The sequence below is a fragment of the Siphateles boraxobius genome, unplaced genomic scaffold (assembly GCF_051911475.1).
Source record: "Siphateles boraxobius isolate OS27281-9 unplaced genomic scaffold, OSU_SipBor_1 22, whole genome shotgun sequence".
NCBI classification, from domain to species: Eukaryota; Metazoa; Chordata; class Actinopteri; order Cypriniformes; family Leuciscidae; genus Siphateles; species Siphateles boraxobius.
The window spans coordinates 18,045,645-18,060,769 of record NW_027508833.1 but is presented as its reverse complement, the minus strand read 5'-3'; the positions used below and the strand labels follow the sequence as shown (position 1 = coordinate 18,060,769).

The window sequence follows — 15,125 nt, the reverse complement described above, 5'->3', positions numbered from 1 at the left end:
ATAATTGCCTAATTCATTTTTTGACAAAAATGATTTTTTTGCATAAGTCATCTTCTCATGATGCTTGCCACCTCTGGTAAAATTGCCCACATCCTCAGTTGAACAGATCATGCAATTCTATCCCTGTAGTATAATGGCCTATGTCAAAAGTGTGACTTAGGCCGTTTTATTTTGCCTAAGTCAAAAGACAATGAGACTTAGGCAATTTCACAAGCTTTTCAAGATGGCAGTTGCATCAAGAAGAACACAAATCTACTCGGCCTCTGAAGTTAGGTTTCGTTTTTTGTGTTTTCTGAGAAACCTGAAAAAATGACTTGGGCAATTATTTTAGGAAGGTGACGATATGATTTGTTGAAAATAATATTGCGTAAAACAGACAGACAGAGTTAGGCCAATGTACGTTTCTGTCGATGGATACGCATTCTGGTTTCCCCTAAACTTTGTTCAATGCAAGTGTGGTATGCTCTAGTATGACAAGTCATTTACGCCGTAAACACCCGGGGGAGTTGATAGTACGCAAACACAGGTGAGACCTGAACAGCACAGGTTGCTATCTGTGTTTAAACTAAACTCATTTCAGCCTTGCCAACTTAAGCATTCAAGCACAAGAAGACGTGGCACTCATCTGAAGCGCGCACAGGGAAAGCTGCGTCTCAGACAGTGCGCAAATATGGAGTTCTCTTTCAAGTCGTGTGCTTGAACGGACAAATTCACACAAAAATAATGTCAACATGCCTGTCTTGGCGAGTATCCTAGCAAACAGTCAGTTATGTCTTAAGTGTACGTAAACAGTCGAGAAAGACAATGCATTTGTATCAATATCAGTATACTGGATCTGTGCATTATGTCTTAAAGTGACAGCGGCCAAATATTCCTGCTGTCTGTGTTTTTAATGTTAATCAAAGAATAAAAGACAAGGGAATTACTCGCTGCTCTTGACTGAATAGCTTTTGTAACTTTAATAATGATTAATCTTTTAATTTATACAGTAAAGATTATATGCAATGTTGTTTTACATTTGATTACTACGGTGGCAGAGTAATGCAAAATAAACCACAATTCCGAAAGCAAAACAACAAATTTATAAACGCAATGGAAAGACTAAAAACAAATTAACAAGTTAGAAAACACAATAACATTTCCACAAACAAAATAACAAATCAGAAAACACAATGACAAATATGAAAACAAATTAACAAGTCAGAAAACACAACGACAAATCAGACAAAACGGAAAAAGGTAGGTATATGAGCCAAATGGAATACTGACCGCTGATTGGACGAGACATCTGTCAATCAAGACATGCAGAAAGTACAGCAGACTGCGGCCGAGGAAAGTCGATTCGCGTGTGCATGTGTAAATATTAGAGCTGATTATTTAACCGTCAAAATTAGTGCAATTATTATGAAGAAAATTTTCATATTAAAATCTTCCTACCACTATCTGGTTTGGTTAGACAAAATTATTGAAAAACTCGATCTGGTAAAGTGGGATAGTGGCATGTAGCAAGAACAGCAGATTTAGTTTTTGATGCGAACGACCTGAGTTCGAGTCTCCCTTGAGTGACAAATTGTAATTCATAATATTAACTTGTTGTTTATTGATCTGTATAAAATGAATATCACACGTGGAAAAAACAGCACTCTTGCTTGTGTGCTTAACTATCGGCTACCATATTATAAGACAAGCTCATGCAGGGCATTGCCCCTATATCTGGAATTTTAGGAGCAAAATAACTGCATTCTAATAGTGTTTATGTTTGTTTTTTGCAAAGTGAGTGACATACTCGATAATGTCAGCTCGCAGCCCTCGCACATTATTTAAAAAGATGTATTATCGTAGACGATACAGCTAAAATTTACACATGCACATGTCTTGATTGACAGATGTCTCGTCCAATCAGCGGTTAGTATTCCATTCGCCACATATACCTCCCTTTTCTGTTTTGTCTGACTTTTCGTTGTGTGTTCAGACTTGTTCATTTGTTTTCAGATTGGTCGTTGTATTTTCTGATTTGTTATTTTGTTTTCAGAATTTGTATTGTGTTTTCTAACTTGTTAATTTGTCTTCAGTCTTTCCATTGCGGTTATAAATTTGTTGTTTTGAACTTCTCGGCCACCGTAGACTACTTTATTCAGTTTCAGTACCTGAAAACTACAGTTAGATATCTGAAAAACCTGAAAAGCACCGTTTATTTTATTTGTATCTTTTCTGTATTGCATTTATTTGTGCTGTTGTTTATAGTTAGATTTTGTTTTTGTTTTTCTGACAGTCGTCCGTTTTCCCACAAACATTGCACATACCGAACCGTACTGAAAACATAACCCTAAAACCGAGAGTAATTTGAACCGTTACACCTCTAATATATACACACACACACACACAAGGCAAAAAAGAAAAAGGTCATTTAGTGATTCAGTGCAACATGACTGATCCATCAACCAATTCATTGATACGTCCAAAAAGGACATGGGCACATGCAAAAACATCAGCTCAAATGTAGAGATGTATACATCACAAAGGCTCTCACGCCATGAGCCGTGCAGTAATGCATCGAGAGACTGCACGATTACCTTTGCGGGATGCATCTTCTTTATGTCTGTGTCTCTGCTCTGACCTTCACAATAACAGAGACGAGTGGCGGCTGGCGAGAGCCGCTGTAATCACCGCACAACACCAGCCACAGATGGAGGCTGGAAATCCCTCTTAATTGTGATAAATACACATCAGAATTGCTTATTTGCCTCCTTTCCATGCCGCGTTGGACGCCGGCGAATCAACGGGTGGAACTGGTGCGTCCTTTGTGTGATGGTATAGCTCAGCTTGGGCTGTCTGCCTCTCCAGCATTCAGAGAAAATCACCGCTTTGTTTCGCCCAGAAACATAAGCATATCTCACACTTAGTGAATTTGAAATAATCACAAACACAGTGCACTGACACTCCTAAGCGTTTAGTGAGATGCTGATATTCATAATTACACATCAAAGGAATAATATAATGAACAGCTACATGTCGAAATGTGATTTAAATAACAAACAAGCCGATTTTTCAAAGTGAAAAATCATTTTTTATGCTTAGTTGACATGAAATACATTCAAGAAGTTGACATGTTCCGCAGTGCGACCTGGTGCATTTTGATAATATTGTTAAAATCATTATGCATGCACCTTTTATGAGCCTATATTAGTTTAGAAACTACCGTAAGACCATTTAAAATAATCGACGGCGAAAAAAAAACAATGATAAAGCCTAGACTTTCCCTTATATATTCATTCATTCACATGTTTAACCTAAAAAGGAAGCGATAAGCATCACATACAGCATCTTGTTAATGGACCTGTTGATACACAACCCGTTAGAGAGACGATAATTTATGATGAAACACAAAATAAACCCCAAGCATTTCACAGAGCCACAGCTCCGGTCTCAATTCTATGGATCCACTGCTACAGCGTAAGAGAGGAAATGGAACAATTTGGCACTTTTGTTTGCTCGCAGTGAGGGAGGGCTTCAACACAAAGCCAACTTTGTGTTTAGTGTTGTGCATAAATTCACACCAACCAATCTCTCTCTCTGTGAATTCTCGTCCAACTCCTTCAGAGTTACTTCGCCCAACACTTACTACAGCAGGAACCGGCGCTAGTAAACAGCACTGCATTAAAAAAAAATGCAAAACCTTCCCTTAGAATTTCAACCCCAGTGTTATTCGGTTCAACTCTCAAGTGGAGCCACATAACGAATCACAGAGTGCAATTTAGCCCTTCAGAATGCCGTTCGGAAACAGGTGATAAAGGAAGCACTCATGCACTGGCTATGAAGTTTCACCTCCCTCGAAATTAATTCCATCTTCAAGATTCCTATCTCTGTGATATGCTCGGAATGGCACACAAATCGCTCCCGCCAGAAAGATTACTGCAGACTGACTTAGCATAAACATCTCCTGCTGTTATGACTGGCAGGGGGTGGAATATAATTCTTATGTCGTGGCCTATTTAGACGTAGGTGCATTCGTGTAATTTGCGCGTTCCGAGTGGGAATTATAAAATAATCGAGCCCGATGAGAGTTTGTCAAGCTTGCTAAATGATAACCATTCGTAGTCCGGTCAGGCACACAATCGTGTGGAGTTGCTCACTACAGTATATGAAACGAGCCGTGTTTACATTGTTAAATGTCACTGGCTCTACGGCTGATATTTTGTACACACACTACAGGTGAATTATTGCATACAATCTAACATTAGTTTAACAAGCTGTACGCTGCACGCAGTACGGCGGGAATCAGTGATGCCTAATTTAATACTCATAAGGGCTAAAAAGAAAAAAAAAAACTAAACACCTATTGTTTGTATGAGCGAGAACTAGGGATATTCTACAACGTAATACAAAATCTGACAGCCACTTGTAATCTAATCACAAAAAGACTAATGCATATGCAATAAATAAGCTTTGATAATAAGAAAAATACAATAAAATAACATGCACAACCTGACTAGAGTTAATAAGATCCTGAGAGCAGCTTATCATGAAAGTAATTTCATAACTGCTGATTTATTTACACCTGTGATCTAACAGCACAAGACAGATGCATATGCAATATTCAAAGAAAATTGCATTCTTTATATAAAATTTAATCATAATGACATTTCAGATCAGTAGAGCAACCGATTCTTATATTATTTTCAATACTGCAGATGATGACATAAATATGCACTTAATTCTGATTGGATACATGTAAAAGTCCTCAAACCGCCACTTGATGCTTTATGCAGATATCAAAACAGTCACTATTTCAGATCTATAGATCAAGTAATTTTAGAATTGCACCACCTGTCTTCTAAGCACATGCAGTAACAACATTTAACCGCGTACACAATCGTTATCACAATTTCAGCTCTATAAATTATGACAGCAATTTAATAACTACAGATTTATTTTAGTGGCATATTTCTTTCGTTATAAAGCATTTCTGATATCATACATTACTTCCTCAAACATCCGCTGTATGCACATTATGCACAATTTCAGATCTATAGATCTGACAACTGAATTTAGTGTACCACCAATGATAAAGAGTAAAAGACACAAATAAAGGTCTTTAACATGCACCCTGTTATACATTCACAATGTCAAATCTATAGATCAAACTAATTGTGATAGCAATCGTGCACCTGTCATGTAGTGTAAACACCAATCCAATGTTTTCAGCTACTCAATTCTATCATCTAACATACACTTAACTTGTCTTTGTCTTGTGATCAACTTCGACTGTCATATTCAAAGTGCAGATTTAATGCTAATATTTCAATCCCCATCAAGAGTTCCTGACGTAATACAGGACTCAAACCCACATCAATCTCCATCGAAACTTCCTCAAACAGCAGCCTGCTGCACACTATTTCACAGCAGTAAACAGTGTGTTTTACTCCGATTGGCCTAATGCCACGAAAACAAACGCAGAGCGGATACAACGCTGCAACATGGTCATGTTCGAAATGTTCACAAATTTCCCGCGAAACCTGCCAGCAGCGCGAGACACGCTGAACACATTCAACGGTCATGTCCTCTGTCCACCAAAACACACACTCTCCCACACACACACACTAAGAATAAACACACACTCGCTGCTTCTGTCAGCGTGTATACCTGTTACCCAACCCCTCACACACACACTCCTGCGGAAAGGGCAAAGTTTCCCATCTCAGTCCAAAATGCCCGTCAGCGCACGCGTTTCCACAGACACACAACAAACCGAGCGTTTACCGTTCTCTTCTGGAAGGGTCTTGCTGAATGCTGGGCTTGGTGGGCGCCATCTTCCTGCAATTATTAATTACACTTTTTTCCTCCAGAATTCACGCGACGAGCAGCTGACAGCGAAACCGGGAGCATTTAAGCAACGCCATCGGTGGTACCGGAGCGCTCGTGCCCGTGTCTCCGTGCGTTAAGACGCGTTCAGACGGGAGCGAGACCAGCCGACGCTGAGATCCAAAGGCATGCCAATAAAGTGAGAGGAAAACCGGGGACGCTCGTGCGGATCCGGCGGCTGTCCTCGCGGGGTAAACGAGAGCAGGAATCAGCGCCCGAGACGGGCATTTACATCACGATGTGCCTCTCGAACACAGCCGCTTTTCCCTTGTATGTTTGTGCGCATTTTCCAGCTTTTTCCTGCTTCTCTCTCCCTCTCATCTCCCTCTCCTGCCGGCGCAACAACGCCACTCAGTTGTAGTTGGAAATAGTTGGAGTTTATTGGGAATACACAGGTTGTTTCTGATGCACCAACGAAGAGATTTGCGGAAGCAAATCGTGAAAGCTTTTAATCGTTTGCATGCTGACGTTTGCATTCATTTTTTTATAAACATGTGGAATGATATGATTGACAGCTGTCAAACTCACTTCAAATGCCAAGTTGAGGTTTAAATTAATTTGAGACTAAATTATTTTGAAACATATGCTATAGCCTATTGTCAAAGCACCAAGAGTGAAAAGTAAAACGTATTTATTTATTTGATTTTAATAAAGATATTAAAGAGACATCTCGTATGCGATTGTTAGATCGTCAGAAAAAAAAAATGTTCATGGTTGAAGTAAGCTATTTTTTGCACTAATGCACTTTCAGTATATTATTTTTGTGGGCCTTTTTTCTGATGTGCAGTAGAACCTGTGACCTGTCAAGGTCATGAGCTGACAGCCGCCCCATTTAATGTCCTGTTCATTGTGTTGTGCTCTAAACAGACTGTTTCATTGAACGTGACAGTGTATGAAAGCTTGTGTGCACATGATCAGGTGATTCTGCTGATATAATAGCAAACAGAACATTCACATCCATTAATGCCAGTCTTCCGCCTGCATTTATAGATGATGAAAATTAGTGTACTTTTATGTGGGGAAAAAATTAATTGCAAAAAGCATATTATGCCTGACTTAATTTATATTTGTATAAATCAGAATCACACACCATGTGGTTTAGTGGTGTTTTCTTGGCTTTGGTGTGTAAAGTTTTGGAAATATATTGGAGCTATTTTCTAATCTACTTAAAACTATTGTGCTCAGATGGATATAAGAATTATTCATTGATTTTGCATGCATTTATCACTTGAAATCTCTCTAAATTAATCATTTGTTCTGAAGTTTTTGTGTGCGTTGGAAAAGCCACTTTTGCAATGATAACAGTCACCTTGAATGTTTAATATGATAGAAACTATGTTTACTTGTAAGATAAACATTAAACGTCTTATTTATATTGATTAAAAATCATAATATGGTGTTTCTGTGCATCTTAGCGTGTGTCTGTTTTGGAATTTGACACATGGCAAAACTTTCGAGTCTTTACACCGTGTGTTGTTTTATGAAGCAAACCCTAAATCTCAATGAAATTGAGATGTTAGGAATCTAAGTTTAGACTTGTAGCAACCTCCAGGGAAATCTAGTATTATATATGTATGCTTTATAAATAAACCTTATAACGGTGCAACGCAACAAATATGACATGAATGGTATGAATGTCACCTAAATGTGAAGAGGGAAACAATGCATGTTTTGCGTTCAGCCAGCATACCTTTGTTGGTAAGACGTCAAGCCCTGGACGTTTTGCGGATTCCCGTTAGTAGCTCCCGGGACTCTGGACGCAGCCGGCATCCCTCCACCGGCTCCCGGACCTGCAGCCGCCGCCGCCGTCACCTGAACACTGAAATCCGGGAAGATCCTGATCATCCCCGAGCGCGCACCGCGATGCTGCACCAACCGAGTGTGTGTGGATCAACCTTCCCTCCGGTCCGACAAATCACAGCAGCACAATCCCATTTGTGACGGAAACAAGCTCATGAGCCATTCTACGTCTTGTTTTCTGCTTTCAGAAGAGAGACCCGTTGCTTTTACAGGGTTGATGATGATGATGATGATGAAGATGATGGTGCTCGTAGCCTTCTTTGCGCGTCCTGTGCGCTTTTACGCGTAAAAGTTTCAAGCGCTCCAAGCATATGTTTTAAAAGTGAACTTCCTTAAAACCTCATCATTTAACCATATCCCCCAATATGAAAGTTCTAACTGTCTCTGGAAATTCTGACAAATAATTAGGGTCCGTTGTCAGTTTAGGAAACTCACCATAAAGTGGCACACTAACTCCTAAAATCTTAAATCAAAGTATCCTGATATTATTTCAACTTTAACACTCATATGCCTTTTAGTTTTAGTAGTTGAATGTACAGCTACAGGCTTTAACCGAAATGAAAAAGCACGTGCAACACTTTCCTTCTCGTGTAAAGGAATGCGTGCGTTATAAATAACCGAGCACAGAACTTTTTTTTATCAGTCCGATGTGTCCTGAAAAAGCTCTACTGATTGAGATCAGAGATAACTGTCCATTCCCAGTGCGTGTGGTTTAGGAAACAGATCTAAGTATGTACGCGAGGAAAGTCCAGTGCATGATGTGATCTGCTCGCCTCCTACTGCTGTGATGATGATGTGCTACTGCTTTCAGTGATCAGCTTCTTCTTCTTCTGGTGCTGATGCTGCGGAGGTCAGGTGCTGCTGTCAGAATCAATGTCTAAAGCTGATGGGATGTTTGCTGTGTGCATGCTCCTGGTGTGTTGTGTTGTGTTGCACTGCTGCGTGTGGCAATGCCATCTCTATAACGCGTGTGAGGAGATGAGCTCAGCCGCTCGTGCAGCTGATTAACGGCGCGCGCCGCCGCCGCGCAGCCAATGGGACGCTCGCACGGGAGCGCGCAGCGGTTTACTGCAGCAGTTAACCCTTTATGAGCCGAATGATGAGGACCAGGAGATTCACAGCTGACACATGATGCTACTGTAAGGTCAATCATACTCAGTGAACTTAAGTTATAATGCAACACTATGTTAATTAGAATTCAAAAATGAAAATGAAAAGCTAAATAATGAAATTACATTAGCTATACATCCATATAAATTCAGTGGCTATTTGAAAGAACAATAGCAAATGTACAGTTTTCAACAAAAACAGTTTTCCATTTTGATTTCTTAAATCCACTAAATGAATGGGTAACACCTTACAACAAGGTCTCATTTACTTAACTTACATAAACTAATTTACATAAACTAACAATGTGCAATATATGTGTTACAGTATTCATTTATCTTTGTTAATGTTAATAAAAATACAGTCATTCATTGTTTGTTCATGTTCACAGTGCATTAACAAATGTTAACAAATACAACATTTGGTTTTAATAATGTATTGTTCATTCTTAGTTCATTTTAACTAAAGTAGTTAACTAATGAAACCTTATTGTAACGTGTTACCATGAAATGTTGAGCAAAAATGGCTTAGAAAAGTTAATTTAGTTAAAAAAAACTGCAGAATTTGTGCAGATATTAATTTTGATATTTTGTATTTAATGCAACAGCATTAATTCATTATAATGAATGAATTAATGAATTAATTTCAAGCCATTTTTGCTCAACATTTCATGGTAACACATTACAATAAGGTTTCATTAGTTAACATTAGTTAACTACTTTAGTTCAAATGAACTAAGAATGAACAATACATCATTAAAACCAAATGTTGTATTTGTTAACATTTGTTAATGCACTGTGCCATACAATTATGCATAGTTTCTTGTAGTAAGATATTAGATGTAATCTAGTATATTTAGTTTCAGCATGATAAGCTGGTGAGGTTTTCAGAGAGAATTGTAGGCTATCATTCTGCAGCATGTATCTTGCAGAATTAAGAAGAAATGTGGTTTGGTTTACAAACAAATGGAGAAAAGTTTGCTCATGAAAAATCACTCTGTGCAAACAAAATGATGTTGACTGAGTTTTTGAGTGTCTCCTATTCAATTTCATGTTTGTCTGAAGTAAATTACGCACTTTACACATGAGCAGATGCAAGAACAGAAGAAGAAATGAAACGAAGACTCAGAGAAAGGCAGAATGTTTAATTGTGCGACGGTGGGTGCGTGGTGTTGGTAAGTTGCTCCTCATTGACTCTTCTGCTCTTGAACTGTCACTGTTGTGAAAGTGATTGAGTGTTAACCAATAAAATATTCCAAAATGCAAATATTGAGCTACGTCCACATCAACACTCATGAATCTTCTACTGTAGTTCACTTGTCCTTTGATAAACCAAAGACGGCTATCTGAATAGCTTTATGGCATTTTTTATCAAACATTTGCAGCTTATTAATGATCTCAGTGTGGACATACGCCATCCTTTGAAATCAGCAGGAAGTCCTTGAAACGAAACCATCGGATATCTATAAGTTACAGCAGATTTGTAATTGTCAGTGAGCATATTTACATGTGATGCATTAGTACAGAATGTCAAGTGAGACAGACAGGAAAAGTTCTCAGCTGCTTCATTGATGCATCAGCTTTGTCTCAGGTGTTTCTTCTTAAAAAACCTTTACAAAAAATAAGTATACTTCAAGTTAATTTTATTAAAGGCCCAGCAAACACAGAACGTTCCCCTAACGTTCCCGAATGGTCCCATGAGGTTATTTTTTTGGGAACCAAACAAGAACGTTATAGGAACGTTGCATGTAGGTTATTTTTAGGTTCCATTTTTATAACGTAAGGAAAACGTTCCGGGAACGTTCCCCTAACGTTAAGGGAAAGTTCTAGGAACGTTCTGGGAACCAAAAACTAACGTTCCCAGAACGTTCCCAGAACCTAAATTTGTTTGCTGGGGGGTTAGTTCACCCAAAAATGAAAATTATGTCATTAATGACTCACCCTCATGTCGTTCCAAGCCCGTAAGACCTCCGTTCATCTTCGGAACACAGTTTAAGATATTCTAGATTCAGTCCGAGAGCTTTTTGTCCTTCCATTGAAAATCTGTGTACGGTATACTGTCCTTGTCCAGAACGGCAATAAAGACATCATCAGAGTAGTCCATGTGATCTCAGTGGGTTAGTTAGAATTTTTTGAAGCATCGAAAATACATTTTGTTCCACAAATAACAAAAACGATGACTTTATTCAGCATTGTATTCTCTTCCGGTTCTGTTGTCTATTTGGGACTAAATTGGCTTACTTTTTAGTGTATAAAAGTAGGCATAAGTGTAACAGTAGTAAACATTGAATACACAACTACGTTTTTCATTTGTACTGCAACTGCCAACTACAAGTGAATTTATAGGTATACTGATAGTTTTACTAGCACATTTTTTAGTTTATGAAAGTACACGTAAGTCTTCTCTCAGTAAACTACTAGTTTGATACTACTTGAAAGTTTTCTTTAAGGGAACTTAACATCATTTTTGCATTTAAGTATATTACTGATAAAAATAATTCTGTGGTGAAGTAAGCACTACAGAAAAAACGAATGTAATTTCTACCCAAATAAGTTAGTACAGGCAAGAATAAAAAAAACGAATTAAATTCTATATAAGTACTCAATCTAAGCTTATTAAAGTGTAAATATCAACGTTATAAATTTAAGTAAAACCTACTAAACTTTTTAATACTGGTGTTCCCATCATGCACTGGAGCATGAATAATTAATAAGGTTGATTTTTTCCACTGTTTTCCAGCTGTATTTACACAGATTTATCGTTTATTTTGTAGTTAGGTTGAGTAACTTGGTGTTTTGCAACATCTGGAGTTCATTTTCTACTCAAATGATCCAATGAATGTTACCGTTACTGTGTATTGTGTAGTCTTGAGTATTGAGAGAAAGTATTGAGATCTCTGTGTTCAGGTGAGAACACATTAATTGTTATATGCAGTCATATTGTCTACATAAGTATTATTAATTTGAATGTTCTAATTCATCTTGGATGATCTGCTTGTGCACAAGGTTAAAGCGAGCAAGCAGACCATCAACAGGACAACCGGATTCCACCATATCTTTATGAACACAATAATAAACTTTTACATTGTAATCCTTTTATTTTTAATATTAGGCATGTTTGTGTGCTGTTGTGCGTTCCTTTGTGTGTAATAAGCTGTGTACGTGCGTTGTGACCAACCTAAAAGCGCACATTACTAATGCACTCTTTAAATAAAAAAATATTGCGCCATTGACTTTAGACCAGGTTTCTTTTGGTCAATGGCGTAGTCTATTTCAGTTGCCTCAAAATAGCAACGCACCAACAATGCGCCTGAACACACCTCTTTTTCAGACCAGCACGCCCCTTTAGGCGCACAGATGGGCGCAAATGCATTTACTATTTAAACAACGTGGTGCATTTTTACCCTCGTTAAACTCAATATGAAAATGATAACTGCGTCAGGCTGAAACTAGCCAAAAACACTTTCTGCATTGCGCGGGGTGTAAGATAGGGCCCTTATACTTTTCTGTCAGTATAAGTCAAGTATACTTAAGTGTAATTTTAAATATATTTCTGTGCATAAAAAGTAGAAAAGTATACTTCCTTATTTTTAGTTTAGAAGAAGTATACTAATAGCACACTTGAATAAACTTCTTTTTTGTTAGGGAACCCAATCAAACAAATCAAAATAGACACAAATGAGACAATTGTTGAAAAACAGTAAGAGTAAAATGAATGTGAATAGCAGCAGAGATCATTTAATGAGAAGTGTGTGAGTTCATAGCTTTGATTTCTTGGCAAATCCGCACATTTCGGGATCTTGTTTGAGATCTCCTCTTAAAGGGATAGTTCACCCAAAAATATAAATTCTGTCAGTGTTTACTCGCCCTCATGTTGTTCCAACCCCGTAAGACCTTCATTCATCTTCGGAACACGAATTAAGATATTTTTGATGAAATCTGAGAGCTGGATCACTTAAAGTTATTAAAAACATTGTTAAATAGAGTGGCTCAATCTTAAGTTTATCAAGTGACGAGAATACTTTTTGTGCGCAAAAACAAACATAAATAACGACTTTATTTCAACTATTCATTTCCTTCTCTGTGGGCCTCTAGTCAGTTAAACTAGTGTGATTGCGTAGAGCTACGTCACACGTAGGCTCACTATTGGCCGACGCTGGTCATGTGTGTGATGCGTGTGACGTACAACAACAGTAGTTTACACTGTTACACTAGCGAACTGACTCTAGGCCCACAGAGAAGGACATGAATAGTTGAAATAAAGTCGTTATTTTTGTGTTTTTTTTGCGCAGAAAAAGTATTCTCGTCGTTTGATAAACTTAAGATTGAGCTACTGTAGTCACTCGGAATATTTTAATGATGTCTTTAATAACTTTTCGGGGCTGGCAAGTTTCAATCCCTGATGAAGCCTATGGAGGAGTGATCCAGCTCTCAGATTTCATCAAAAATATCTTAATTCGTGTTCCGAAGATGAACGCAGGTCTTACAGGGTTGGAACAACACGAGGGTGAGTAAATACTGACAGAATTTTCATTTTTAGGTGAACTATCCCTTTAAACTCTGGAGAAGATTTCTAGGGGTTTTTTTTTTTCTTCCTCAGGAGAAACATCAGAGAAGCATCACCATTGCTCTCAATTAATCTCACTGCTGTCTATCAGAAAGTTCTGAGCTATTAAAGAGATCTGATCTGTGGGAAGGAATGTTGCGCGGATTGCACAAGTGCCCATAATCGCTCTGTTGTGTACAGTTTTAAAGAGAGAACGTTTTATTCTCTGTCTCCTTTGAAATGAAAAATACTCCCTCAGATTATCAGCGCACATGATTAAATAGCAATAAAGATGCACTCAGTGCTTCACCTGGGACAGTAAATGGAAAAGCTCTCTAATAAAACAGCCTTAACAAACAAGACAGCGGAGGGCCTTCTCTTCAGGGCTGCTTCTCAGCGATGGAATCAAATAGAATAGATTGCACTGGAAGCTTTAAACCGACACTGCAGCTCCTAATACAATTAGATTAACGCTGTCTTCTGTTTACTTCCCTGGGTATTTGCAGTGGTCTGTATTGCATTTATTTGTCTACAGTGCTCTGCTAAACTATATGAGACAGATCCGGGGCAGCGTGAGCCTCCCACATCACGGCGCCACGCGGGTGGTGCGCGTTCTCTTGAGGAAGGCTCTGGCAATCGATATTATATTCCTTTTGCCAGGAACACAGAGTGTTGTTAAAAAGACAAGCAAGATTATAAGAGAAGTACTCTTATTATGAAGAATCGCAAAGTTGTAGAATCACAAAGTCAGGGAAAATGTGTTGTTCAGGAGTTTCTCTTTCTGAGCTCTCAGTTATGTTTCATTGACAAAATCTACACCCAATCCCACAGATTTTTTTTCTCTCTTTTTTGTCTGTGATTGACATGCCATAGTTTTAGAATGTTTTATTTTTTTATTTTTGCTGATCTTAAAAATTGAAATCATCTATTTTAGATCACTTTACATGTCAGTCAGACGATCGTTTCCTGTCTAATTGGTTAGATCTTGATCAGAATAAGCCGCAAAGTGGACCAAGACTAGTCAAAAGTCTATATGTGAGAATACTGGCATCTACATTTTCTCTCCATTTAATCGTTTTGTTGTCTAGTAGAAACAACCGAGATATTCAATTAACTTTTCAAAGATCAGATAACTTTCACAAGTGATTTCCTAGTTAAAAGTATGCACAGTTCTTCCTCATTGAAGTTATTTCTCAATAATCTTATAAAATAAATGAAAATGTAAAAATTATGGTTCAGACAGACAGACAGATGATATAGATAGATAGATAGATAGATAGATAGATAGATAGATAGATAGATAGATAGATAGATAGATAGATAGATAGATAGATAGATAGATAGATAGATAGATAGATAGATAGATAGATAGATAGATAGATAGATGATAGATAGATAGATAGATAGATACAGATAGATAGATAGACAGACAGACAGATAGAACAAACAATAGACAGATAGAAATACAGACAGATAGATAGGTAGAAGGAATGAATGAATGAACAATAGACAGACAGACAGATAGAACAAACAAACAATAGATAGATAGACAGATAGAACAAATGATAGATAGACAGACAGACAGATAGATAGGTAGAAGGAACGAATGAATGAGCAATATACAGACAGATAAAACAAACAATACATAGATAGATAGACAGCCAGACAGACAGACAGACAGATGATAGATAGATTATAGATAGATAGATAGATAGATAGATAGATAGATAGATAGATAGATAGATAGATAGATAGATAGATAGATAGATAGATAAACAATATAGATACAGTATAGATTAAGAGAATGAACG

The 15,125-nt window shown here is 37.7% G+C and overlaps 1 protein-coding gene across 6 annotated transcripts in view; it reads right to left on the bottom strand.

The window, feature by feature from the left end:
• Window positions 1-8,634, bottom strand: part of npas3 (neuronal PAS domain protein 3) — a 339,316-nt gene extending 330,682 nt beyond the window's left edge. For 2 of the 6 annotated variants that reach the window (XM_077238920.1, XM_077238922.1), the window contains exon 1: window positions 7,553-8,634. In XM_077238920.1, coding sequence (XP_077095035.1) covers window positions 7,553-7,707 — 155 coding nt within the window. In that variant the 5' untranslated portion in view covers window positions 7,708-8,634. Of the gene's footprint in view, window positions 1-5,760; window positions 6,222-7,552 lie in introns of those variants that run through there. The other 4 variants (XM_077238919.1, XM_077238921.1, XM_077238924.1 and 1 more) reach the window with 3 other exon arrangements.
• Window positions 8,635-15,125: the final 6,491 nt, after the last annotated feature.